General features: G+C 37.8%; 2 protein-coding genes across 4 annotated transcripts in view; one reads left to right on the plus strand and one right to left on the minus strand.

Annotated features, from left to right (window-relative positions):
• Window positions 1-1,060: 1,060 nt before the first annotated feature.
• Window positions 1,061-3,720, minus strand: POLR2D (DNA-directed RNA polymerase II subunit rpb4). The gene is made up of 5 exons (XM_051219488.1): window positions 3,607-3,720; window positions 3,517-3,574; window positions 1,370-1,495; window positions 1,244-1,320; window positions 1,061-1,201 (listed from the first exon to the last, which is right to left on the minus strand). The coding sequence occupies exons 1-5, from the start codon at window positions 3,665-3,667 to the stop codon at window positions 1,143-1,145; spliced, it is 381 nt and encodes a 126-aa protein (XP_051065833.1). The 5' UTR covers window positions 3,668-3,720; the 3' UTR covers window positions 1,061-1,142.
• Window positions 3,721-16,971: 13,251 nt separating this feature from the next.
• TMEM68_1 (Transmembrane protein 68) overlaps window positions 16,972-27,051 on the plus strand; it is a 31,158-nt gene continuing 21,078 nt past the window's right edge. The window contains exons 1-3 of one of the 3 annotated variants that reach the window (XM_051217183.1): window positions 16,972-17,141; window positions 17,177-17,264; window positions 20,272-25,653. In XM_051217183.1, coding sequence (XP_051065834.1) covers window positions 20,417-21,010 — 594 coding nt within the window. In that variant the 5' untranslated portion in view covers window positions 16,972-17,141; window positions 17,177-17,264; window positions 20,272-20,416 and the 3' untranslated portion in view covers window positions 21,011-25,653. The remainder of the gene's footprint in view (window positions 17,142-17,176; window positions 17,265-20,271; window positions 25,654-27,051) is intronic. The other 2 variants (XM_051217184.1, XM_051217186.1) reach the window with 2 other exon arrangements.

Here is a 27,051-nt window from a genome sequence, read left to right on the forward strand (position 1 = left end):
TTCTTCCAACCTACTCCTACAGTAGAAAACATCGCACGTCGGGGCATTCGGTGTCTGGGCATACGTAACACATGTCCCAGCCATTTCAACTGATTCGCCATCCTTACTTAGTACCCGTTGCCTTAGGCACGAAGTTATTTATGTCAATGTAACTGAACGTTAAATCAAGGGGGTGGGATAGTTTTTCTTTAAGTCTTTTATTAAATACACAAATTTCGGCAACAACGGTACCAAAGAAGTATACAATCATATCAGACCAAACTCCTGGCGCTTAAACAGGGTCGTTGAATACCGAAAGTCCAGATTCCGAACCAGTAGTGTGCATTGCCTTTGGGATACTGAGTGGACGAATGCCGTAGAAATTTAATTTGGTCAATTGCATTAATGCAATGAGAAGACGTAGTTTATCAGAATTATGTGATATATTTGCGTAATACATTTCGAACCATCTGGTCACACATATACTTGTTAAGACATCTTTGTATGAAAATTAAAAGGTCAACTAGACAGATTGGAGATAAGTCGTAACAAAGAAAATATGATAATAATAAACTACACAAACATAATGTGGTTACCACTCTGGATAATAAATCAGTATTACCAGGGTAAGGACAAATTGTTTTTGAACGCACAAAGAGTGTTTCAGTTACCGTATAACCAAGGCTTCAATAAACCTTAGTTCAAGTCCTTGAGGGCTTTTGTATAACACTACAAATACTGATTTGATGTCAACTTCATGACTAGTCTCAGTCAAATGTTTCGCAATCGAGGATGATGTCTATCTATCCTGTGATCTTATTTGACCATTGGAATTCATTTGCTTCTGCAGCCATTTTGGTCACAATGGACGTTATCCCACTGCTTTATGTATTCAGCCGTCACCCCCCCCTTCTTGAGTGGAAGGTTCAATGAGTGAACTCCTGAGAAAGTTATTTCCTTCAATTTGAACACCCAACGCAGTATCCCTACCTTACGTAGAAATATGTTAATGAGAATCTACTCCATTCATGTGGCTTAGCTACCCATTCAGATGACACAATGAAGAGAAAAAAAAGAGACGTATTTGGAATATTTTTTGTACAAATTAGGAGGAACATAAATAAAATAAGAAAAAATAAACAAACATTCATATACTCATTAGTTTATGATTGAAAACTTCGTTTAGATTGTATTTCATCCAATAATTGTTGTAATTCTTCTTCTGTAAAACGTGGACTATCTAAACTTGGTAATAATGCTTTACTTTCTTCTGCTGTATCCGGTAATAAATTAGCTAATGAAGCTAATTCAAAATTATGAAATCGTTTTTGTGTTAAAAGGCTGAAAAAAAAGATTTATCAATAATAAACACTTTTTTATTTTAACTTACTTTCGTATACTTTCAATGGTTTCACGATTATTAAATTTAGAAAATTGTGTTACATAATTTAATGTTTTTGTAAATACTGGTGATAATTCAAGTTCATGGATTGTTGCATTTTCATTTTGTTCTTTTCTGTGTAGTTTAAAAGTAAAATATTAAAAATGAACTTATTTTTAGTTATAGCTATAGTAGTTTACACAGTATACAATGATTCTTCCGGATAATATTAATATTAGGATATTTTATTGCCCCTAAATGCCCTGGTACGACCGAGGATAGGGAGAGTCAACGCTCTCCATATGCTGTCACATGGCCACGTGCATAAAACCACTACCAGAGAAGTTCTACTCACTGCCTTCTAGCACCACAGGTGTTGATTACGAAATTGAGAAGACGAAAAGCGCTTTAACCTAGTTGGTGAACATGGAGAGTCCATCTAGGGGATTTGGAAAACCCTCATTCCAAACCAATGGTGTACATGGGCTCCAGTATCCTGAAGGAACAAATGGCGTATGAACCAATCCTTGGTCACCGGCTACCATGGGACTGCATCTCCTCACGATGCCCCACTGCCTTGTGGACCAGACCCTCAGGTCAAAGCCTCGGGGCGTGGCCCCCTAAGAAAGCCACCTGCTTCGGTCTGGGCACCCAAGCAGTATCACAGCCCTCACACATATCAAATGAGATTTGTGTGACGCATATATATTTGGTGCCTCCTTGTACCAATATCTATATGTTCAAATAATAAATGAAGTTAAATGGAACGTAGAACCTAGGGTGGATCCTAGAGAAGTACTAAAATGTTTGGTGGTAATAGGAAAAACTGCATCGAAAATAAGACTCTAGAAAACAAAAAAATCAAAGAAAAATATCGACCCCAGTTTCTACCTAAACATAGTGGTTGGGCTTGCCTATCGTGATGATCCGACCGAGCTATATTGGTTGAAAAACTTGTTTTTTGGGTCCTAAGATGCCAGGTAGGTTAATTGGAGGGCAATGAGAATAAAAGCAGCAGACCTGTGGTGAGACTATGAAGTCGTACTGCTGAATGTCTTGAACTGTGATGGAAGCAAATTGTGTTCCTTAGACAACCAATTTTTTCAGTGATGCCATCTCACAACGGATGGAAGGGGTTATGAAATGTCAGCTATAAAAATGTTATGTCACGTTATCCAAAGGATTTCTACCTAATGCGTTAAGGCCTTTTTAAGCACGGATTTAACACGTTTCTAACTCATCCATAGGAAGACTGTAAGACCAGCATCAAAAAGTCGTCTGTTAGGCCCTGTGGTCAAGCCAACAGACCTACACAATCACTACTAACCCAGTTCCCTCTTCATACCTCTCAAGAAGAAATATCAGGAAGTTACCTCCCCCCGTGCGTGTAACGGTGCATGAGATTTTCTTGTTTATAATCAGTTTAGGTATCCCCAAAACTTAAAAATTGAGTTTTGGTGAGGACCTAAGTTAGATAGTCACCTATCGTAATACGAAATTAAAAATGTTTATCAAAAAGAACTTTCCCTGCAGGTCGATAACTTTGTAGAGGAATAAAATACATGAGGCAGTAGAATACTAAGTTGCAGGGATGATCGGCAACACGTCTGATAATAATTAATAGTCTTATAAAGATTTAAGAGGATTTCAGAAGAAAACACAGCTATCTTTCTGTTTAAACTATACATAGACCGTTATCTGAGTGACTAATGAATAGAAACCCAAGGACTGATAAAATCTTCAGGCCTTGAGCGTTAACACTTTGTAGTTCGATATGCTATCCCAGTCACCGCCGTTAGTCTAGGAATTCATGCCTCTTGAGAACCACTCTGAGGCTTACATTCTAAGAAGTACCTTGTTAAGAGTTCACTAAATGTCTTTGTACATATCTGTTTCCCATAAAGTTGTCAAATATCAATTAATTCAGACAGATCTTTCAAAACGACCTACTGAAAATACAATCTGTGGTCTGGACCGAAATGAGTACCGATGAATATTGAAAAACCACATGTTTAAGTATGCTCATTTACGTAACCAAAATCAAATGCAATATGTTTCGATGATAAACCATTTCTAAGGTGAGAAAAACTGCGAAGTAATGTAATATTATACCAAATAATCAAGTCTATTACCAAACGAGTAAAACTAAGACAAACCTATGTTCCAACAATATTTTAACTTCAGCAAGCATAAGTGTATCGGCATTCTCAAAATCTGGAAGATGTTTAATTCAAATAGGAAAACACCTTTAGAGAATTTCAATTCAGATGAATCAAAATCATCAGCCACTGCGTGCATTTGCGACATCCTAACCACAAGGTAACGTACAACACTAAATTTGAAACGCGCGTAGTGTAGTTGCCTCGCTTTGTTAATCAATCACCTTGATAACAGTTATTATGTAAATCTTAACGATGTTTGAAATCAGAAGGCAATAAGAAGCGATAACTACAGTTTATTAGCGGATATCGGAGATCACAAAGCTATAAGCAAATCGAGAGATTTTGAAGCAGAGAGGCGAATGTGTGTGATCAGATACAGAGGCACATACATAGTCACAACAAAGCAAAGGGTAATAATAGGATTCGCACACATATATACATGGGAAAGAGAATGAATCATCGAGCGATATTTTGGCGCTCAACATTCTAGCTAGTCTGTCATGTGACCAAGCCCATATATTTATACAGTTATGGTAGCGCTCATAAAAGTACAAAGAAACATGCGAATTGTTACTGTTCGAATAACATTGTCTGTTATGTAAGCTAATAAGAGGGCTTAACCAAAATTATCCACAATCAAAATTGGTTGTAGGAGAGTTGTGTAGGGCCAGTGAAATGTCACTGAGCCCCAGTCAAATCATCCGGCAGTTGGATCACTGAATGTCGAACAGATCATCACTCCCTGCCAAGGTCATGCACAAGCAACGCGCATTGGTTAATCATACTCCATGGACTGGTCCATGCGGTAGTGGTCTTACTTTCGCTTGTATCTACTTCGACTAATATATTTCTGTAATAACGTCCTTTGTGTTGTACAGTCTTCAAAGCATCTATAGTACCTTGTTACGTCAATGGGGGTAGTCCACGTAAGGTGCTGACCACGAGGTGTGACTTCGACGTTAGTTGGTTCGTCACACTATTCACGTCTAACTCGAGTAGGCCTCCAATCATTTCGACATAGATCATCTACGTTGGTGATCTACACTGGTGAGCAAGACTTCGAATAACGCAACCTATCACTATAATCTTTATTATTGTATTCTATACTTATTCTTTTTCATTTTTATCATCGCCTATGTTAATCTGTTACTGTGAACTTTCGTTGCTTCATGTCAATGTTGATTAGCATTTAAACCTAGATAATTCGTTCAATCGACAGAACTAACCAATCAACTACGATTATAATCGGCTATCGTGGTTCTTTAACAAGCATTAGCAGCATGTAAATGCTCCTGTGTATTATGTCTGTTAAAATATCAACCACTCGTGAGTATAGCCACAAGGCAACACGAACGCGTATCTCTTTGTACCTTATCCACCGGTATAAATAAGACAAGATTAACTATCGACTATAAATTCATCTTTCTGCTTAACCACTATCCACTAGAATGTTTTGCTTTTTTTTACCACTGCCTGCCTAATTTCCAATTGCTGAGTTCCATGGCCAAACAGAGGATACGAATGCTAGAAATTTACGGTGAGTTTGAACTATAAATTTCCTGCGATCTTAGATCTCGTTTAGACTGTTCGTCAGGTAATCTACAACGCTGTGTTAATCGAAAAATTTAATCGAAAAATTTAATCAACAGTACCTCGTACATAATCCAGATTCAAACTACTGCCTACTTCATTACTTAAAGGCAAGAGTAACCCAGGCGAGTTTCATAATTTCATTAGATTATTTCGTACTATATTTATGATGCGTGATAACATTTCGTAGTTGCTTTCACGTAAACTAGTCATATATTCTGTCACTGCCGTCAAGTTTTAGTCGATATACTGTGGTAAAACTTATTGCATGTACACGAGCACGCTTAGTCCATGTCCCAAGTACACACGTTGTCGTACTTAATATGTCACTTAACGCTAGGTAATAAGCTCTTTGTATCAGCCTTTTACGAAATGGCCACGTTACCTGGACCCTCTAAACCTTAGTTACATTGGTGGTTACCATTTTAATTAATGTTTATTATACCCCTTGTATTTGCTAATAATTCACACGGTAAATCATGGCTCGATTTCCTTATTACACGACAGTCATTTTAATTCTATTTTCGGTTTATTTACATGCGATACGGGTTTGGAAAATATCTAAACGTCCTCGAAAATTCTCCACGAACCCAACCATAGTTTTCGTATATGTTTTTATTCACACATCCAACTGTTACGCTAATCATACCTAAGCGAACGTTCAGTGCAACTGTCAGTATACGTAAGAACGATGTTATTTAGACTTGACATTGTAACACATCTGAACTATTGTAGTTGTTCTACTTCGATGTCGTACTTCATTTTATGAAGTATTGTTTCCTCGTGGCTGTTATTTAACAGATGATTCCGGTACATCAATCGGCTGTTCAACTACTCGACGATTTACAACCTGTCCAGTTCAATTGGTGGTCTGACGACAATATCATTCGCGCGAATCATCAGTTTATGCAGTCGAGCGAATCTCCTGCAAACTGAAAACGATATTGTCGCCTCTATCCCAACACTGACAGCGTTTTTCACGGGTATCATTGACATGAGTCCAGAGTGACACTCTTGGTTTCTTATGTTCTTTTCGATATTTTTCTGTTCACTAACCGAACAAACACGCAACATTCACTGTTTATCATCTTTTAGAGACTTCATCGTGCCACCTTTTGCTGTCGATTTGTAGCCTTCAACCCTTACTGACTGTAACAGCAGTCATCGACTTTTCAAACTCTGACTACAAGTTGGTCAATAGCTTCGCACAACGAAATCACGACAACTCTTCACGGTTATACTTCTGTACTTACGGTTAGTCTGTTAGATATAGATATAACTAGAATTCGACACTAATTAACAGCTGTCAACGACACTGTCCGACTTACAACTTTAAACTAATGACAGTACAAATATGGACATCGATTGATAATACACTTATCCTACTATCGCTATAGCATCATTACTCTTGCGGCAGACTTAACGTTTGTCATCGGAGGAACTGAATTACTTGTCAAGGCTATATATTTCAGCGCGACTTGATAGAACAATAAAACGTTTTGTTCTTTTCATTATTTCTATGGTTAATCAATTTACGTTTAAGCAACGACCTACTAACATATTATGACTCGCTGTTTCCCGACCAGTTTCTGCCGCCTCCTTTCCATTTGTTTTACAGATAAGCAATACCTGGAGAATTTATAATATTCGTTTGGCACTCTCTGGCGCGCGACTGCTCCCAACATGTTTGGTACCGATTCAAACGGCCGTTGAATCTGGTGGGGGAGTATTGTAGGGCCAGTGAAATGTCACTGAGCCCCAGTCAAATCATCCGGCAGTTGGATCACTGAATGTCGAACAGATCATCACTCCCTGCCAAGGTCATGCACAAGCAACGCGCATTGGTTAATCATACTCCATGGACTGGTCCATGCGGTAGTGGTCTTACTTTCGCTTGTATCTACTTCGACTAATATATTTCTGTAATAACGTCCTTTGTGTTGTACAGTCTTCAAAGCATCTATAGTACCTTGTTACGTCAATGGGGGTAGTCCACGTAAGGTGCTGACCACGAGGTGTGACTTCGACGTTAGTTGGTTCGTCACACTATTCACGTCTAACTCGAGTAGGCCTCCAATCATTTCGACATAGATCATCTACGTTGGTGATCTACAGTTGCTATGGTAGCGGTAAGTAAATCCTTGAAATGAATAGTTCTGTAATTTTTAAAAATTAGTGATTAACTTACTAGTTTTAATGGATACACCTGGCTGGAAGAGCTTGGTCACACATCCGCACCAAATCACGAGTGCGTACGTCGTGATGCATGTCCTCTGCGAATGTTACCCAATTCACATTAAACGCTTCCCTATACACCGATAGTCTTCTAAACATATTTACGAACTTCCCTGTTTCTGACTTCTGGTTTTACTGGTTTGGCAGACATCCATTACAAAGAAGTTACGAGAAAAGGTTTTTTAAATCTCCGAACACCCATGACATATTTGGTGATGAGACTGACATTGTAGCGGTAAATAAATGCCCAAAATAAATAGCTCTATAAGTCTTCGTTATTGGGTGCTGACCACATTAGTTTTAATGAGCTCACCTAGCTGAAGGCAATCGGTCATGCATCCGCACCAGATCACGAGTGAAAACGCCGTGCTCAACAACCCCTGCAATCGCTAGCCAGATTATATTAGACGATCCTCTATATATTGATAGCCTATCAAATATATCTTCGAACCTCCTCGCTTCTGTCTTTAAATTTCACTTGGTGGGTACGATTCATAGTAGAATGTGCTACTGGTTAAAGCGTTGTCAAACTCCGAATACCTGTGACATCTTCAACGTTATCTGGTACATCAAACAGTAAACTATTAGTCTGTTCCTCGTTGGAAGACTACATATCATTTTTTAACTTTTTACATATTGTGATATTGTTTTGATATTTACAGATTTATTTTCACCTTTAGCATATCTTATCTTCATCATGACTGAACAGATACTCAGGTTACTTAAGACTCTTTCACCTTCCGAAATTCAGCTCATGCAATTCTGGACCAGAGATATAGGAGCCTGATTCCGTTACGCAGCCGATTTCCTCGAGAGTGACCGACAGACACGTGCACAATTCCTCAAAGTAGTAGTGGTAGTACTGCGCGATTTTAACAGGTGCGGCACACCATGCATGTTTACTAGTGAGGTTTCGGGATGTTACGACACTTTGAAGAAGGCCTATCTGATACAAAAAAGGTCAAACTGATTCTTAAACAATATATAGGGCTGCGACATGGCTCAGAAACAGAAATGTTGCTACAAATGGGAGAGGTTATTGGTCAACGGACCTTTGACGAGAACCTGTTTAGACAGCACTTCTTGTCTAAGCTTCCCTAACAGGTTCAGGATGTGCTTGCTTAATTTAAAAAGAACACTATGCACGACCAGACTGCATCTACCGACTGGATTATGAAGATCACCTGAACCAGCAGGGACGGGGTTTGTTCCATTAAAGGAAGGCCTTAAACAACACAAAAGACATCGCAAACCTCTGTTTTACCCTGACTCGTTATCGTACCATTTATAGTAATGGTAGATGCTCCAACACTTCCGGGAGAAGTTCGTCACAAAAACAGCCTGTCTTTAGATTACGAGGGCAGATAATCCTGATTGGTGCTGTTACTACAACAAATGTGGCGGGTCCTCCAGAAATCGCAGAAATTCCTGTCGCTTGTCAACATCCAAACCGTCCGATACGAAAACGTTCCGGGAAAATTCCACGCCGGCACACGTTAACGGAAACCGTAGCCGGAAAACATAGATGTCTGTGGTACAGCACTGATGTGATGGCGAAAGATAGCTACCTTGTCGATACGGGCACTGAACTTAAAGTTCCTCTAGGAAATTTTAACGGCCGACTGAACGAACCGGCCTACAACTTACAGTCGGCAAACGGAAACTGATTGCCACACATGGCAAGCGATATTTGCATTTTTATGCGTTATGCAACATCCAAGAACCAGTAGCTTTGCCACGATCTTGAATGAACCGATTGCTTCATTTGCGCCCGCTTATTATTGTTTCAGTAAGTTTTCAAGTATTTGGTGATGCCTAGTATGTGCTAGTATAGCCATTCGACTGCACTAATTATAGTCATTTTGATAGTTATTTGTGGATTTGTGGATTTTAAAATTTGAGTGAGCGCATGCCTCAGGATGGTAGTGATCTCAGTTACCAACAGATGTTCCACTATCAGGCAGGAGTTAGTTTTTCTGCAATGTTGGAGTCATAAAGTGATACTTCGAGTGCTAAGAGATGACTGTTTCACGAGTAACAAATAAGTTAATCAGTTGGTAGTGTGTAAGAGGACAGAAATTAAAGAATAAAGGGGAAACAGAAATAATAATCGGGGAGACGATTATGTTGTAATGATAATCACGCTAACTTGTGAGACATGCTTCATATACTTCTGATCCAAATTGAAGATACTAATCCAAGGATGAGCATGAATTTGTCAAGCTGTGGTGCGTGCTACTTATATTGATATAAGTAGTATATAACGTGAGTTAAAAGAACGTAATGTCTGGCAGCAGAAGATGGGGAAGATCAAGAAAGGAAGAGCGCGAACACAATGGAATTTGTAAGAAATCGCATGAACAATGAAATGTGAGACAATGGATTGATGTTTACGACGGCAACAGTCCGGTTTGATATGATGGAATGATATTTTGCAAATTAACGATTTACCATATGGTTTTTCTATTTTACCAAGTAACTCTGTAATTTTGTGCTAAGTACAATTTGGTTGTCCTCACCTGTGTTCTCCTTCACTACAAAGCCACACTCAAAGGCATCCACTGATGGGGCTGTGATCACTTTGGCTGGGAATACATCCCAAATGAGGGGGACTCTCGGTGAGAAAAAGTGGAAGCGCACTTGTGTGTTCGTACCTTGAAAAGCATTCTTTCGACAGTCCCCTGCAGCAGCGTGGTGATTATGCTTTAGTAATACAGTGTTTAGGTGACGTTTTATGCTCATTATGTTGTATGCCATTATCAACAAGAATAATTCCAAGAGTTGGAGTCTGCTCGTAAGATTTATTTTTCGGACCCATAGCCAACTTGGCTGTCCTTCTTTATACCTGATCTGGGAGCTTTATGTCTAGTGAAGAGAGGGGACGCAACAATATTGTAGACTTCAGGTTGGTGCTGTACGTAGGCTTTAAACAGTATTAGATCAACTCCAGAGTGATCGCGTCAAGTTGCCTTTTAATAATGTGGAGGGTTGCGCTTACCTTGGCTGCATCTCTGGTGTTTGAGCTATCCGTGGTTACAAGCCTGAGATCATGCTCTGAGGAGACAATCGAGAGAGGATTTCCATGGTAGGTGTAAGTGCTAATGAAGCAGTATTCATGATACGACACTCCGCCGGGCTGTTTCAACCCTTTGTTTACTGCACATTCTTCTGTTGCTGTAAGGTCGTTTATATTATTATTATTATATCCCAATAAGAGTAACGAATAGTAACTGTTGGAATCTATTTCTGGACCAATACTTTACGTACATTTTTGTCATATTAATGTTAAGTGACTAAACTATCCATATACGTGCTCTTATCATAAGCTATATTTTGACTTATGAACTATTATTGTAGGATTTACCATTCTTGGATTACGCTCTGTCCATTAATTACTACCTCTCACACTCGCAGCCACATTTCGATAAATCTTGTACAAATATTGTTTCCGATTTTATGGTACGATATTGTCTGTCTAGTTGGTATACAAACCGAGTATGTCTGAAATAAAGGATTCATATTGCAGAAGCTGATATTGGTTTTCTGGACTAAACTGGCTGGGCTAGGCAGGAAGCAGGACCGATAAGTACTACAGACCGCTCGTACGGATTTTATGCGCCACTGGTCCGATCGATAAATCACTGCTCTCTAACTTTCGGTATCATCACGTTATACAATATCAGGGCACACACACCGCAAGTGAGTTCTCTTCGCCTTTTGCGGACTTCTAGATCTTTTCGTCGTCTGCACAGATCAGTGTTCTTGAGCAATTTTTATCTAACAGGTCTTTAAGAGAGATCAATAACATGGGCGGACCCAAGTTTGTTTCTTGTGAATCTCTTGACATTGAAACCTTTGGTGGTATTGGTCCCTGATCACTCGATCTTTGAAGCTGAATATAAAAATACTGGGAAGATTTGCATTCATCACGTAACACTTGGAGAAGGTCAAAATTGTGAGCATGGTAGCACAGAACTAAACGGCATGGCTCGACCATGTAGGCTTGGTTACTCTATGAGACCTATCGCTTTTTGTTTTAAATCTATAACTCCATTCCCATTAATGGTGTGTCCTTCAGTAGTGCTAGACATCATATTTTCCTGATTGTCACGATAGGACGTGTCATTGTAAGCTTTGATTGATTTCCATGTAAGAGATTATGTATTAAGCAGTCACGTCATGACAAATCTACAATTTTAAGATCTGGTTCATTATTACAGTAACAGAGATAATTGCACTAAAAACGAATTAGGACATAAATGTTGACATATTCTCAGATAAAATGTTCTAAATGGGTGGTAAAAATTAAAAAAATATTAGCACCAAAACAACCATTCATAGTACGATAAGTCATTATTAGATCACGTTGTTATTTGCGAAAATATGGCAGGAACATTTCGGGATGTCCTAGCAAGTCTTTGTGAGATTGTTCAGTGAGAGCGTTCGCGATTTTAGTCCATCATCGTTCAACACGTTGTAGCACACCCGGTTAATACCTAAAACAGGGACTCGCGGACTGGACCCTGCATTCTGAATGCGGTCTCTTGAATTTCATGTAAAATACCCTGAACTCTTCTTCATCTAATTAAGGAAATGACCTACGTATACCGTGTATAGCCTCTAAGCCTCTAGTAGTGGCATTCTTACAGTAGCACTCAGTACTAAGTCCGCTGTAGCCTACAACTCTTTGGTCTTTACATTTCTTTGAATTATACCACTTCACCCGTTATGTGTGTGATAAATCATATGTGTCATGTTGTGACTGGATGTCCAAATCTTAGTGTCACCAGTAAAATGTGGGAAACATAATTTCTCGACTTTTGGTAAGTCATTTACTTCAAGTAAACAACAGAAGAGGGTCAAGGGGTTATACAATGTTGAATTCCATTCTCGCAGTTTTCTATGTTTACAAGGTTCCTATTAATCCTTTCTGTTGCTTCCTATGATTGAGAAAGTCATTTGCCCGATTTTTGATTTCCTGGTGCATCCCAAATTATTTGGGCTTTAATTTTAAACTTTTGTGATAGACTTTATAGAGGGCTTTACCGAGATCAATAGAAATCTCACCTACCGGCCCCAGTCGATTCAGTTTTTGTAATGAGGTTTGTGAGGTGTGAAAGACCTTTCTCAAAACCATATTGTTTCCTGGTTAAAATTTCCCTTCATCACACAGTTCAGAATAGACATCGAAAAAATCTTTCCATTGATTTGGTGGCTACAAACTACCTTAGTCTTTACCCAACAACTTACTAGCCGGACTGTTAATTTTGTCTTTTTAGTCCACTGTCAATTTAAACTTCTTTAGAGATATACCAAGCATCATTGTACGAAGCATGGGGGTTATATTCATCATGGCTCAAACGAATCCAGGAAGAATGTCACCAGTTTCACTGAGCCTATATGGTTTAAGATGCTGAAGTAATCGTAAGTCAACTGTGTTCTCGATATTTCGAATATCTATCAACAATGCACCACTGTTGTAATTAATGGTTGATCTCTTCCATCATCAGTAAAGAACACTACTAAAATATTTTAACAAGACTTCATCTTTGAAGTGAAATCTGATCATATGCTGTGTGAAAATTCTCAAACACTAGTGAAAAACAGCATTATTTCCGTCAGCTGATGGCCGTAAAAATATATAAAAGTAATATTTTTGGTTGCGTGAGTGCCCACCAAGTCTAACAAAGAGAACAGTTTGAATTAATTCGCAACGTATGGGTTTAAATACATACTATACCTTTGCACACTCTATCACAGTCGTCAGGAGTGAAAAGAACTAAATGATAGACTGGCGACTTCAACCGGTGATGTGAATCAGTCATGGAAGGTATCGCAGCTACGTCGGAGTGAATTACTGTGTGCTGCTTACCACGTCATTTTACCATTCGGGCAGAACAGAATATACATTATGTGAACAGAAACAGGTATTCTCCTTCGAGTGGATGACAATCTCAGTTTTCGAGTTGTTTGCAGCAACGTGAGCAATTAATTTTGAGTAAAGAGCGACAAGCACTAACCTGGAAAATCCTACAAAAAAGAGCGGCAAATGAAGGATTAAGATCCATAAAAAAATTTAAAACGTGATGTTATTAGGAATTAGATTTAAATGAACCCATAATAATTACAAATCACGAATCGAAGGAAAAGAAAAATACAAATATTGGGTTCAGTCAGTCAGTAACAATGTAGAACTTCGTACGTACGTACATCAATTCGAGTTGCCATCATACATTAGCACAGAGACGCAGTTGTCGATTCAAGTCCCGTAGTGGTAGAGGTAGCAAGAGTATAAGCAGTAATCGGGAAGATTAGGGTTTGAAGATGTTATTTAAGGAATGTAATGCAGTGAAATGAATTTAGAAGGAGAAAAAATAAGGGACGTGAATTCAGAAGATTGGAATTTGAGAGAACACAAAGAGTGGATGCACCTGCTCCATTGTAAAGGATTTTGAGCCATGTCACATTCAAGGTCTGTAACCATCGATTGCTATCATCTCGCGGATGTAGTATGCACCTATCAACATGACTCAGTCCACTTGTCACTGACTTCATGGATTTGTGGCACGTTTTGGTCTGGCCACCCCTAACTTTCTTCCAACCTAACCCTACACCACAAGACATTGCACGTCGGGGCAGTCAGTGGTTGCGCATATGTAACACGTGTCCTAACCATCTCAACTGATAAGGTTTCACTACGTCATTAATTGCCTTCCCATCCTTACCTAGTACCCGTTTCCTAACAACTGCATTACTTACTCGATGGTCCCAGGATATACGAGCAATATTTCGAAGGCACTTATGATCAAATACTAGTAACCTACGAATATCCTCTACTCTTACCGGCCATGTTTCACTGCCTTAAAGTAGGACGGAACGAACTGCTGTGCAGTAAACACGTCCTTTGGTTGATAGACGGATATCTTGCCTACGCCATAAATGACGCAAGTTGGTAAATGCTAGTTGAGCCTTCTGTATCCGTGCTGAGATTTCGTCACACACCAGACCACAAGGGCTGATGAGACTTCCAAGATAAGTGAAGCGATCGACACGCTCAATCACTTCACTCCCTATCATCAGTTCAAGTGTCAATGCAACCCAATCCTAAAGCAACATTTTGCATTTCGAGGGAGAGAATCGCATCCCGAACATGCTTGCATTGTTGCTTAGAGTGGTCAGAAGACTCTGCATTTTGTCAACGTCTTCATTAAATAGAACTATGTCATCGGCATCTTCCAAGTCAACGAGTCAATCTCCTGGTATAAGTTCGGTCCTTGGAAATTTAGATGAGGAAAGTGTCGTCTCTAGAAGCACGTCAACGACATAGTTAAACAAGAATGGAGAGAGTGGGCAGCCCCGACGAATACCACTTGAGGTGATCAGTTCTGATGACAGTGAGAGACTAACAAATAGATTGAGAATAACTTGAGAATAGTAAATAGTGTAATAGTAGCCAATAGACCAAATGAAATCATATGATAAAAGGGATGTCAACATACACATAACATGGTTACTCAATAGTTCTCTGATAGAAATATATGTAATAATAATTTATAGCAGCTACCATTCAATAATTCTTCGTTAGGAAATAACACCTCCTCTTCTCTTGGAGATTCGACGTTCAAATCCTGACACCATTCTCTCCCACGAAATAGTGTTGGATCTTAATATCCTCAAGTTGCAAACAATATGGCTTTATTTAAAACATAATTCTCATATTGACTAGCGGATCCATTAGGATTGACTTTGTAGAATTACGGTCTACTTCGTTTTTAGTACAGCCTAATAATATATCTAATCCTAAAATTGTAGATTTATCATGTTGTAACTGCCTAAGGTATAAGATCTTACGCAGAAGTCACATCACTGTCTACATCGGTTCATATCGTAACAGTTACCAATTTATGATGGAGAACATATTCAGGCTGGAGATAGAACAATACATTCAATATCAGTAAAAACAAGTCATACAGAATGATCACACCTGAAAGACCAACCCAGCCGCCCCGATGATTTTAATTTTGAATTAATGTTAGCACGTCTATCACTATTCATCTTCTCTTAGTGTTACATGTTGAGATTCTTTTTTCCCAGTTATCTTACGTTCAACTTTGAGGATTATGGTTAGGATCCGATGCCACTACGACTTCATGGTGATGCTAGATAACATTTGATATGGGGTTATCTGAACTTTTATAACGTTTGAATTCACTATGAACTTGTGTTTCACAATAACCAAGTTTTCCATCGGAAACAATTACACTATGAGGACAAATGACATTTGATGTGATATTATTAGGATTTGATACATATGAAATATTTTAATCTTATTTATTAAAAACATCATTGGAGAAGTATGAATCATTAGAAAAAAATCAGCATCAGATTTCCGACCATGATTTGTTTCATTCGACATATTCTTCTCAGTTCTGTAGGGATTTCCATCGAAAATATGTGAATCATTAGGAAAACCAATATCTGGTATAATAACATGAAAAATCTGACATGAGGTTGATTAATTAAAAGCTTTTGTCTTACAATAATTTTGAATTTTCATTTGGTACACTTGTATATAGTGTGTTGCTTCAATTAATTTTTGAATACTAATCCCTTCAACTTTCTCAATAAATGTCGCGTGGAACATGACTTTGTTTTTTCTAGAGTTTGGCTTTAGAGTTCTGCAAGGCCAATAGGGTTGTTTTTGACTATGAAACCAGAGCTTCATTTACAGAATCTTCTGTTTCTTTGTGGTCTGGTACTGCTACAACTTCATTTGCACTTAACTAAACATCGTCTTACTGTGAGGTGTACATGTAAATCACTGGCATAGATGATCTGTATCGAATGATTGGAGGCCTAATTGAGTTAGATATTGATACTTATGTCGTGACTGCTTCTGAAGGTTCGAGTTGAAGTGATGGACATCATAAAAAAATATTTTTGTAGCTGTGGCATCATAAACTATCGTTTGTTTTCATTCCCCATACTGATCCTTCATTTATTAACCTGTCTTTTACCGTATTGATCATAAACATTGATGACTTTTGTCGAGTGATTGCGGGGCCAATCGAGTTAGACGGGAATGGTATAACCAACAGATAACGTTGAAGTCACACCTCGCGGTCACCACCTAGTGTGGACTGCCTCTTCGTTGTACCACGATACTATGGATGCTTGGAAGACTGTACAACATAAAAGACGTTATTACAGGAATATATTACTAAAAGTAGGTTCAAGCGAAAATGTGATCACAACCGCATGGGCCAGTTCGTGGCATACAATTGCCCTTGGCCCTGACAGGAATCGATGATATGTCCGATATTCAGTGATCCAGCTGCCGGATGATTTGGTTAGAGCTCAGTGACATTTCACTGACCCCACAACCCTCTTTTATTACCACAGTCGAAAGGGACATATTTACATCATATAAATTCAAATTATGATGTAAATAAAAATAATTTTTATCCTTTAGGCAGTTTGATTATAATCCAAATGTACTTTGTTTGCTGTGGTAGTGTGATAGACAGCTTTCATAGGAAAGTTTGGATCAGTGGAAAGAGTCAGTGAAAAGCATTAAGCTGACGACTCTATCAGCACAACGAATAGCCTTCACTCAATTTTCAGATCAATTAACAGAAACTAGTGACAGTAGGATAAAAAGATGAAAGCGGTAGCTAGTGGGAAAATATTGGATATGTTACAATCCATCAATTTCAAGTTCGCGGCATTGGTTGTTCAAGGTAATTCGCTGGTGTTGGTTTACTTTGCGAAACCTCGGATGAGTCGTTGATATTGTAAGCAGTTTCCTGAGTTTCTTCATTATCTGCAGGTGGATATCGACCACCTCCGTTGGAAAAAGGCAAAGTTTTTTTGCCAACAGTCCACTGCTTGGCTGCTATCATAAGTTGTTTCTTGCTAGGAACGTCAACAATGACGTATTGTTTGTTAGCGGGCTAAACGTAACATAAGAGTTAACGGAATGGTTTATTATCATGAATTAAGCACAAATAAAACAAAATACATTCACATAAAAGTATACAATGGGACTATAACTAAATAATTAATACAACTAATGGCTATACATTTAGAGTCAATGTCCTTAACCGATACCCATGTGTGTTCATGGCTAACTACGGAGCACATAAATATTCCTATATCACTAGATGGTAAAGGATCTTCGAAGTAATTGCGTGGGTCAGTGAAAGACCTAAATTTTAGTAGTCCATCGTCCCCTATATCAGCGACTAAACCAGTTTGTCCGTTTACTACTACAACATTATCAGGCTTGAATGAAGTTAATTTACAATTCTTAAACATAATTACTTGTTTATTGGAGACCTCCTTAGCGACTATTGGGGTAGTATTAGTTAGACAGCTAACCTGAAGCCTATCGCAGAAGGACATCTCAGCATAACGCTGAGCTGCTTGTTTAGCAACAGCATACCCGCTATGCACAGATTTCTTTGTCTCATGTAAGACTCGAATGGAAAGGCTGGAAAACTATCTAAAGGTCCATGTGCACGAGCGTCGTCAGGAAGGTGCTGTAACAAATGAACATTGTAAACTAAGTTTTCAGACCCATAACACCATTCGTATTTCTTAAGAAAGTTTCGTAAGTTCCTTCTGACGGATTCTACATCAGTGACCAAACCAGGCTTTCCGTGTACTAGTACAACATTATCCGGCTAAAATGAAGTTATTTTAATATTCTTATGCATAATTACTTGTTTGTGTGAGTCACCTTTATCGGTTATTGGGGTACTATTAGTCGAAATGCTCGCTTGAAGCCCATTACAGAAACACATTTTTTCCGCATAACTCTGAGCTGCTTGCTTGGCAACAGCATACATTCTGTTCGCTGATTTCTTAATTTGTCTCATATAAGACTCGAATAGGGAATCTGAACAACTCTTTCAAGGTCCATGTGCACGGAAATCGCCAGGAAGGTGTTGCAACAAACTAAGTTTTCAGATCCATAACTATTCATATTCCTTAAGAATGTCTTAAATCAATTTCGACGGATTCCTTAACGCTATTATGTAATTTTCAATTTTCTAGTAAGTAAACCGAAGAAACAATCGATACTCTGAAGCTTTCCATACTGATATCAAGTCTAGTGTACGGCATTTACGCTGAAAGTCAGAGGGAGTACTTACCACGCAATTAGATATTAACTTTAAATATGTACTGTTTTTAACGTAGATTGCAGTTTTTGTGTGGTGTGTTATGGAAATAAAGGCGAACATAGGGGACGTCTGAGGTTATGCCGAATATGTGTTAAATGTTGAATCAAAGTTAGATAAATCGGCGTGTATTTGGCGAAAAGTAGACAATTTAGCGTATGTTTAGGCGAGAGTAGACAATTCAGCGACATAAACTGTAAAATCCGCATTGTTCTCCCCGATTAGGTAAAAAGTAGACATTTTGGTGCGTTTCCCCTTTGTTGGTTGATTGGGTGCTTTATGGCTGATCTACACTAAGTCGCTATGTACACTCCAAGTAAATTTGTGGTATCAAAATTCATGAGTGATGTGACATTACCTATCCTCTTTTTCACATAACGAAGGGGGCTGAAAGAATATATGTACACCCAATATATCTTCGTTGTCGAAGGTCGTCCTCTGAAATCGGTTTTTATCCTAATCTCTCTATTTTGGGGAAACTTTGGTAAATTTTTGGGTTTTCCTAAAATTCGTGAGAAGCTTAGTAGTTTTCTCCAAATTTATGGGGAAAACCCCAAAGTTTTTTAAGTTTCTGAGGGAATATTTGTTAAAATCCAGAATTTCTCCAAAATGTTTGGGATTTTACCCAGACCTGCTAAAAATTTGGGGGTTTTGTGCCGTTACCCCAAAGTTCACTATTGTGGCTTCCCCAAACTTTCCTGAAAACGGACAAAATTTTCCTCAAAATAGGGAGATTGGGATACTCCATCATCAACATAAGTGTAGGCAAATCGTCTGTGAACTAGAACTTTAATATATATATATAAGTATGAAGACTACTACCTAAGTATCGTAAATATTTGCGGTTCTTTTACTGAGTTGATTTGATAGGTTGCATTTTAATCATTTAAATGTTAGCATGAAGGCTTCAGTTTGATAAATTTCTCCTATAAAGAAAAACAAAAATTTAACCAAACATTCCCTGTACTGTCAACACATTTTACGTGTCTTTTCCTTGTTCATTTTGTCAAATAGCCTTTCGATTGTTCAAGATGATATATAAAATTTTTATTCCTGAAATCTGTGTTAACGGTCTAGTGATTTAGAATGATTGACTCAGTACAAAGATAGTGATTGTCTATTGTAGCTTGTTTATTTATTTACACTCATAAATATTGGTACAAAGGGGCACCGAATACAGGTCACTAAATTTGTGTGTTAGCTGTGACACTACCCGGATGCCCAGACCAAAGCAGATGATTTTCTAAGGGCGCTACCCCTGGAGCCTTTGACCTAAAAGTATGATCCACAAGGCAGTGGAGCAACGTCAGGAGATTCAGTTCCGTGGTATCAGGTGACCAATAATAGGTTCATACGCCATTTTTTCTTCAGGATCCTGAAATCTATGTGCACCATTGGTTTAGAATCAGGGTTTCCCAACTTCCTTAGGTGAATCCACCAACCCGGTTAAAGCGTCGGACATTGGCTTTTCGTCCTCTCAATTTCGTAAACAACACCTCTGGTGCTAGAAAGCAATTCGTAGAACTTCCCTGGCAGTAACTGTGTACGCGTGGCCATGTGAGAGCATTTGGAGAGGGAGATCTGACTCTCCCCACTCACGGCCATATCAGGACATTTAAGGGGGCTACATTTTTTAAAATCACTTTTCAGCTTATATCAACTTGTTATTGAAAATCTGTAAAGACTTATAAGGTTGCTCAAATTAAACTAATTTGTGTTTATTTTTCACCGATTTTATTGCAGATAATGACAATACATTGATAATATCCAATGTTATGCTTTCTCTCTCCCTTTTGCCTGTCCATCTATCTTCCAACTTTTAAAGTAGAAAATATTGAACAGTTCGTTTCATTACTTCCTTACTTTCTTTGTTTATCTATAAAGAAATGAATTTTTGTCTTCTCATTTATTTATCCTTCTGGTTACATTCCACCTATTGTCTAGCTCAGGATGAACAGAATTTGTTCTATCAGTTATACAATTTATTTACTGGTAATCAACCATTAACTAATATTATACCATCCAGTTGGTTAGATTATCTTATTAGTTTGCCTGGATCTGGATATTTCATCGCATTTGTTTATTGGTTACGTCATCCACTTCTTTTATGTTTTCTACTTCCATTTTTATTAATCTTTTTCATTTATTTCACTGTCATTTTACTTCATTTATACCATTTACGTTTTTGGTTACGTCGTCATTTAAATCGTTTATTGTCCAAGTTCAGACAGTCGTCAACTTCACCATCAATATCTATATCATCTACTAGTCACATATATTTAGATTCACTAGCAGAATTATTACGTCGTATTGTTGCTGCTGTATGGGATGCTCATGGACGTATATTTCACGGTTATGAAGTAATTGGTATGGAGAAATTACCAGCAAATGGACCAGCTTATTTAGTTTATTATCATGGAACATGTCCATTTGATGCATATTATTTTACATCGAGATATTGTATTGAAAGAGATAGGTAAGAAATTCCTCTTATAAGTTTTGCTTTCTTTTGTCTCATGGATCGGAATCAGTTCATCCAGCCAAATGTAACGTAGAATCTGTCACGTGTGAGCGTTGAATCAAGTTGCTACACCACACCATCATATCAGAGTAAAACTTTAAGCACTTAGGAGACTTTTGAAAGCTACCTAGTGACGAAAATCATCAGTTATGATAATCTTCACTAAACCCATCAACCGAACTGTAGTCTTATCTTCACATGTAATTGAGTTCGAGACGAGTCCCAGCGAAAATTTGTGTCTGCTGCAGTTCCGGCATGTTGGAAATGACATAGTGATCGCATACAACCTTCGCGCTGTTAGACATTGTTTGAAGTTGGAAATTTAAATCATTAAGTTTCAGCTCATCGATTATGACGCTAAGTGCTCCGTGTGACCTCTGAATTTATTGAGTTCGACCCTTAGTGGTGTTGTGGCGGGGAATGCTGAGCTCCGTCATAGGACGAGACAGATGTTCAGTGCTTTCTGGTTTTCAGCAGTTGTTTAACTAATATCTGTCAGTAATGTTTAACTACAAAGTTCAATTTCCAAAAGCACCCTATGCTAAAAATATTTTTTCAAATATATTCTAATGTATTTCATTTGTAAACGCTGGCATTTTTAGTTTCATAATATGAATTCTCTTACAAGTACTCAGGTGTATCTGGAACTAAAGACAACGAGATTGAAAAGTCGAATGCTTTTCATCGAACCCATTTTGAACATTCTTTAAGTACTTGTAGGTGGTATTCATTCCTTCGAAGTATCAGCTGAGGTCAATTCGTGACATTTATCATGTACAAATTAAACTAATCTCCACAAAAACTTGTATATATATTTCTGCTGAATCGCTTGAAAGTATGTATAACCTATGGCTTTTTGGGGAATACAATATCTATATTTATATCTATATACAATATCTATTTGTTAAAATAAAATTTGGTGCCTCCACCTGAACTCACGATGATGGCTGATGTAGGAGCAGGTTGGGGGAAAGTTAGCGACTGCAAAACCGAGACATGGCATTACTTCATGAAGACACTGACAACTGGATTGAGCCATGTGGGTAGTTGCATACTATGTAATTGTAGTCTATGTGATTATTGTAACCAATGGTTAGATGCTTTGGGTGATATATGGCTTTGAATCGTCCCTTGGTTTTTTAATTCTCTATAAAGTTTTATTTTATTCCACTAATCTATTTTATCTCTCATCTTATCTTCGATGCCTGATATTTTCTATAACTACATCTACCACTTATGGATTCACCCTGACGATTTCATCTCATTGTTCCTATGGAATATGACAAATTGAACTGATGTATATATGTGGCAGGCTCTACGTTAATAATGATTGACTATAGAACGGTAATAGTTAGGACACTATATTTATTCGAATGCTAATCTAATAATTATTTCGGTTTGTGAAATCTAATAGTAGTATCGGCAGACCACATATGTAAAATTTGGATGTAATGTTGGTAGTCCCATAACCTAGCGTGCCGCTCCAAGTCAAACATAGTTGATGAACCCAGTTGGCTCTTGAGAAAAGGCATTCATGGAAGCAGGGCGATACTACCGGGGCGCATTAGTTTTTGCAGATTTTTGTGTTCCTGGTTTTACTTCTTGTCCAGTGATGATAGACCATCTATGTACCACATAGCAATGATTGGTAATTCCTTTTGAGGTTAGTAATTTTTTGTCGCGTCCAGGCCATGAATATTCATCTAGATCATTGTTTATTCTTGATATTGTATTTTCGGTTCTTCTAGGTACTCGTATTTCTTGAGGGTTTTGGTTTCGCAGCTGTCTGTTTCGTTTAGTTGATTTAATGTGAAATGGCATGAGTTGATGTGTCTTTTGAACCATCCTTCATTTTTGTAGGTTTTTGTACAATCTCCTAGAGGACATTTATACTCCCCCTGAGGCATGAAGTCTGTTTTTTTCTCGTTGCTGATCATTTCCGTTATACCTATTCGTTTCCTTAATTGTGGCAAATAGTCGTTTACAGTTACTGTCTCCGCATTTTTATATCAGGTTTTGCTTGCCAACTATTTTCAGATTATAGTCACGTAGATTTATGAGTTTTGTTAACCATTTTTGAGGGAGTTTTTCATCAAATCGGTCCAGGTCATGTGTTAATTGTCGTAACTGGCTTTTACTATATGCTGGTCTTCCGCTGTGTCATATTATTTGTTTGGCTGTTTAAAGACCACATCATTAGGCTGTTTGATCTTTTATGTGCTGCACTCCACAGTTCCAGCCTGTTTTGTAGTATTGTTAGGTTAGGGAGGTCTATGCATTCGTGTAGTTCATTAGTTGTAAGTGGTCTGTTATCATTGATAACCAAAATCATTCCATGAGGAGTATTGAAGACTGCTTTTAGTCTCGTCAAGTCTTTTTTCCCTACAAATGTGGTGTATGCTACTTATGTTTGCAGACTTTAGTAGTATATAACACCAACTAGAAGTGAAATACCTGCAAATAGGAGGTTGAGGAGATTAAAATGAAGAGAAGAAATAAGGAAACTAAAAGCAATCAAAATCACAACAGGAATAAAGAAACAATGAAGTATTTAATGTATAGTTTTCATGTTTTTTGAAGGCATTTTGTAATTATGCATTAAACAATAAGCTGGTTTTCTCCATCTAAGTCTCCGTTCACTGTAGAACTGTAGGCTCAAACCCATAGGTTAATATAGGGGTTATTAAAGAATAAATCAACTTGATTTTTGTTCGTATGCTAATATTTGTGCAGCATTGTATTGGTCTGATTTCGATAAATGTTGTTTTAGCTTTACCAATGTTGGTTTGGATTGCTTCATCAGGAGTTCCATCGCTTCTTAGCACTGATCCTAGATGGTTGAATGTAGTTACCTCTTCGAGTTTATGGTTGTTGATGGCTATTTTAAGTGCATTGCTTTGTTAGTTCATTACCATGACTTTGGTTTTGTCATAGGATATTTTCATTCCTAGCTTTGTTAGGTGATTTTAGAGGGAAGTGGGGGTTTTGGTCGTTTCTTCAGTGGCTGTAGTTATTTGACATAGATCATCAGCAAATTCTATGTACGATAATGTTCAGGTTGTATTGTTTTCGTCGGCCAGGTCAAGGCCAATTGATATCTTATCTGTTGTTGAATTAGGAATTTCTTGAAAGGCGATATGGAAGAGAGGCGGGACTCCTTAATTCCCTTTTGTACGCTTCTATACATAGTGAAGTGTAGTTGTGTACCTTTTTTGTAGCCTTTATTTCCATCTAACAGCTGGGTGATGTTTCGGTTGATATTGTTTGAGGGACATAGTTTTGTAATGTATCTAGAATCATTTTATTTGGTAATAAGTTGAAAGCTTTGGTGAGGTCAATGGAAGTCAGTATTAGTTCTTGGTTGGTATATAATTCACCTTGTATTATCTCTGATTGCTGTGATTGCATGTGCAATCGAAAGACGTTTTCGAACTCTGAATTGATTTGGAGGGGAGGTTTCGTTCCGTTAAAGCTTTTAGTCTCTCGCAGATCATTCCAGCATATACTTTTCCTATCGTATCGAGTAGGATATACTTCGATAGTTGTTGGAGTTATTGCATGATCCTTTGTTTTTGTATATGCTGATGACATCTGTGTCTAACCAATGAATTGGGATTTCGTTGGGGTTTTTCCCTATGTTATCCATTATTTACAGTAGGATTGTTTTTAGTTTCAGTCCTCCAAATTTAATCATTTCTGATGTTATACTATTGTGGCCGGGGGCCTTATGGTTTTTCATTCGACATACAGAGTGTTCTAATTCAACCATAGTTAGGAGAGATTCGGTTCTTCGGTTTGTTTGACTTCGATTCTTCATGAAGGTGGAAGTTTTAGAGTTAAATAACGTTTGATAATGTTGTAGAAGTTTATTGTTGTTTTACGACTGGTGTATGATTGATTTTGAATGGTATCCAATACTTCTATAAGTAGTTTGTATGTTTGATGCTGTTCGTTTCCCTGATAAAGAGTATTTAGTTTATCCATTTTGTCTGGAACACTTGTTCCCTCAGGTCTAATCATACCTCCTACTTCGGTTTGGGCGTCCGGGCGGTATCACGGCCCTCGCAAAAATCATTTGATTTGTGCGGCTCCTATGTGTTTGATGCCTCATTGTACCAATGTTTATATGTTAAATAAATAAATAAATCTTACCATATCGGGCAGGTTGGTAAGATTAAATGAAGGGACTTAAGGTCCGAGAGGGAAGTTTTACTGCTGATTGTAGAGGGCTGTGACAGTAGTAAGTTGTTTCCGTCAGACAACTAACATCTGCAGTGGAACTACCTTCTCACAACGGGAAGAGAGTGTCAAAAATGCCTTCAAGGCTTAAGTTAGCTGTGTGACTAAATTTCACAATTTTATATACATATAATTCATCGACTAGGTGTATAATGTCGTAACTTGTTAAACCTTTTTTGTTTTTAAAAACTTATTTCATGTGTTTATGTATATTTATGAATTTCTACAGATTTCCTGTTCCTGTTGTAGACAGATTTTTATTTCGTGTACCTGGACTTGGACGTTTACTAGAAACAATCGGTGCAATTAAAGGTTCTGTTGATGAATGTGTCGCTCATCTACAACCAGGTCATATTCTCAAAAGTAAGTTACGCTATAATGTTGTCGTTAATTTAATTATGTGATACGATTACACTCAGTTGGGATGTGACTATCGTAGCCAATGGTTGGAGACTGGGTGATATATGGCTCAGAATCGATCACAATGGCGTAGGTGTATACACTCTATGTCTTCCCTTAAACTATGAGATTAAAATCGATTCATATCTTTCGTTCCACCAACTAATTCTTTCTTCCTGTACTACATCCTTATATACAATCTTTCTTTTATATATTATCACCACTGAATCAACTACTTCTATGAATCCGGTGTTCATCTTGTTGTGGTAATGAGGTATGGCAACTTGGACCGATGCATATATGTGCTTGGTCCTTCGTTGAAGTTGACTTACACTCAGTAATCCAACTGGTCGATTGATGATTACATCTGAACCAAAAACGAGTTTGTTAACACAAAGTAAAAAGGGTAAAAAATCGGAATAACTCAATTCATTCTGTAAATATTTGTGTACTTGGCTTTGAGTCATACAGAGCAAGAAAGCTACTAACGCTATCCGGTTGCTCAAATCAAAATAGGTAATGTAATGTTCGAACCCTTGACTTAGTAGTCGAAAGTCAGACATTTTAATCACTGAACCACCGCTCCATTCAGATGTCTGTTTGCACTCTTTAAGCAGTTACTAGTCTATTAACTTGGACATATTGACTTGATGATATTTTCATATTTTCATTTTGATCGTTCATAGTATTTTGTTGCCCATAGAAAACGATCTTTGAAGAAGGCAAAGAATAGTTTTATGGGTTGTTATATCTAATCACATATACCTTTTTCAGGATTGGTTAAATGTGGTGAAACCATCCAGTGAGTATTACTACTGATGTTAGGTGTAGAGTAATCAATAGAGACAAGATATTATCAGTGTATACAGTTAGCTAACCACTGAGCTGTTTCAATAAGTCCAAACCTCCTGTTTGGACTTGTGACGTAATAAATAATTGAAGAGGTTGAGTAGTAGTATAATTTAAAATCAACCACAGTAACTCTATTACATTCATTCGTTATCTTTTTCCAAATAATGAGTTATATTTTTCTTTCGAACTGTACCTCTCATGTTTAGACTTCCATTGTAATTGAAATTAGTTCCTCTTCGGGTATGGTGATCTGATGTGTGGCAATTTGAACTAATATACATCCGTGCTAGATTCTATTTTGTTAATGACATGGTAACAGTCCATTAGGTTATTGATTGTTGGAATTAGCCGTTTTAGTAGATCTAGTCTATCTCATTTAGGTCCGTGCCACAACCGCGATCAGTGGTTACAGACGTTGGGTGACAGGGCTCAGAATTGGGTGTATTTGTACCGATACACTCACTATTTATCTTCTGAATCATCATTCCCAGAAGTTATCTATATACACCT

Source organism: Schistosoma haematobium, chromosome 6, assembly GCF_000699445.3.
Source record: "Schistosoma haematobium chromosome 6, whole genome shotgun sequence".
In the NCBI taxonomy this organism is placed as follows: domain Eukaryota; kingdom Metazoa; phylum Platyhelminthes; class Trematoda; order Strigeidida; family Schistosomatidae; genus Schistosoma; species Schistosoma haematobium.

Coding starts and splice junctions, on each gene's coding strand:
- POLR2D (XM_051219488.1), bottom strand. CDS start 3,667: ATGTCGCAAATGCACGCAGTGGCTGATGATTTTGATTCATCTGAATTG. Junction 3,575..3,606: donor TGAATTGAAATTCTCTAAAG/GTGTTTTCCTAT, acceptor AACATCTTCCAG/ATTTTGAGAATGCCGATACA. Junction 1,321..1,369: donor ACCATTGAAAGTATACGAAA/GTAAGTTAAAAT, acceptor CTTTTTTTTCAG/CCTTTTAACACAAAAACGAT.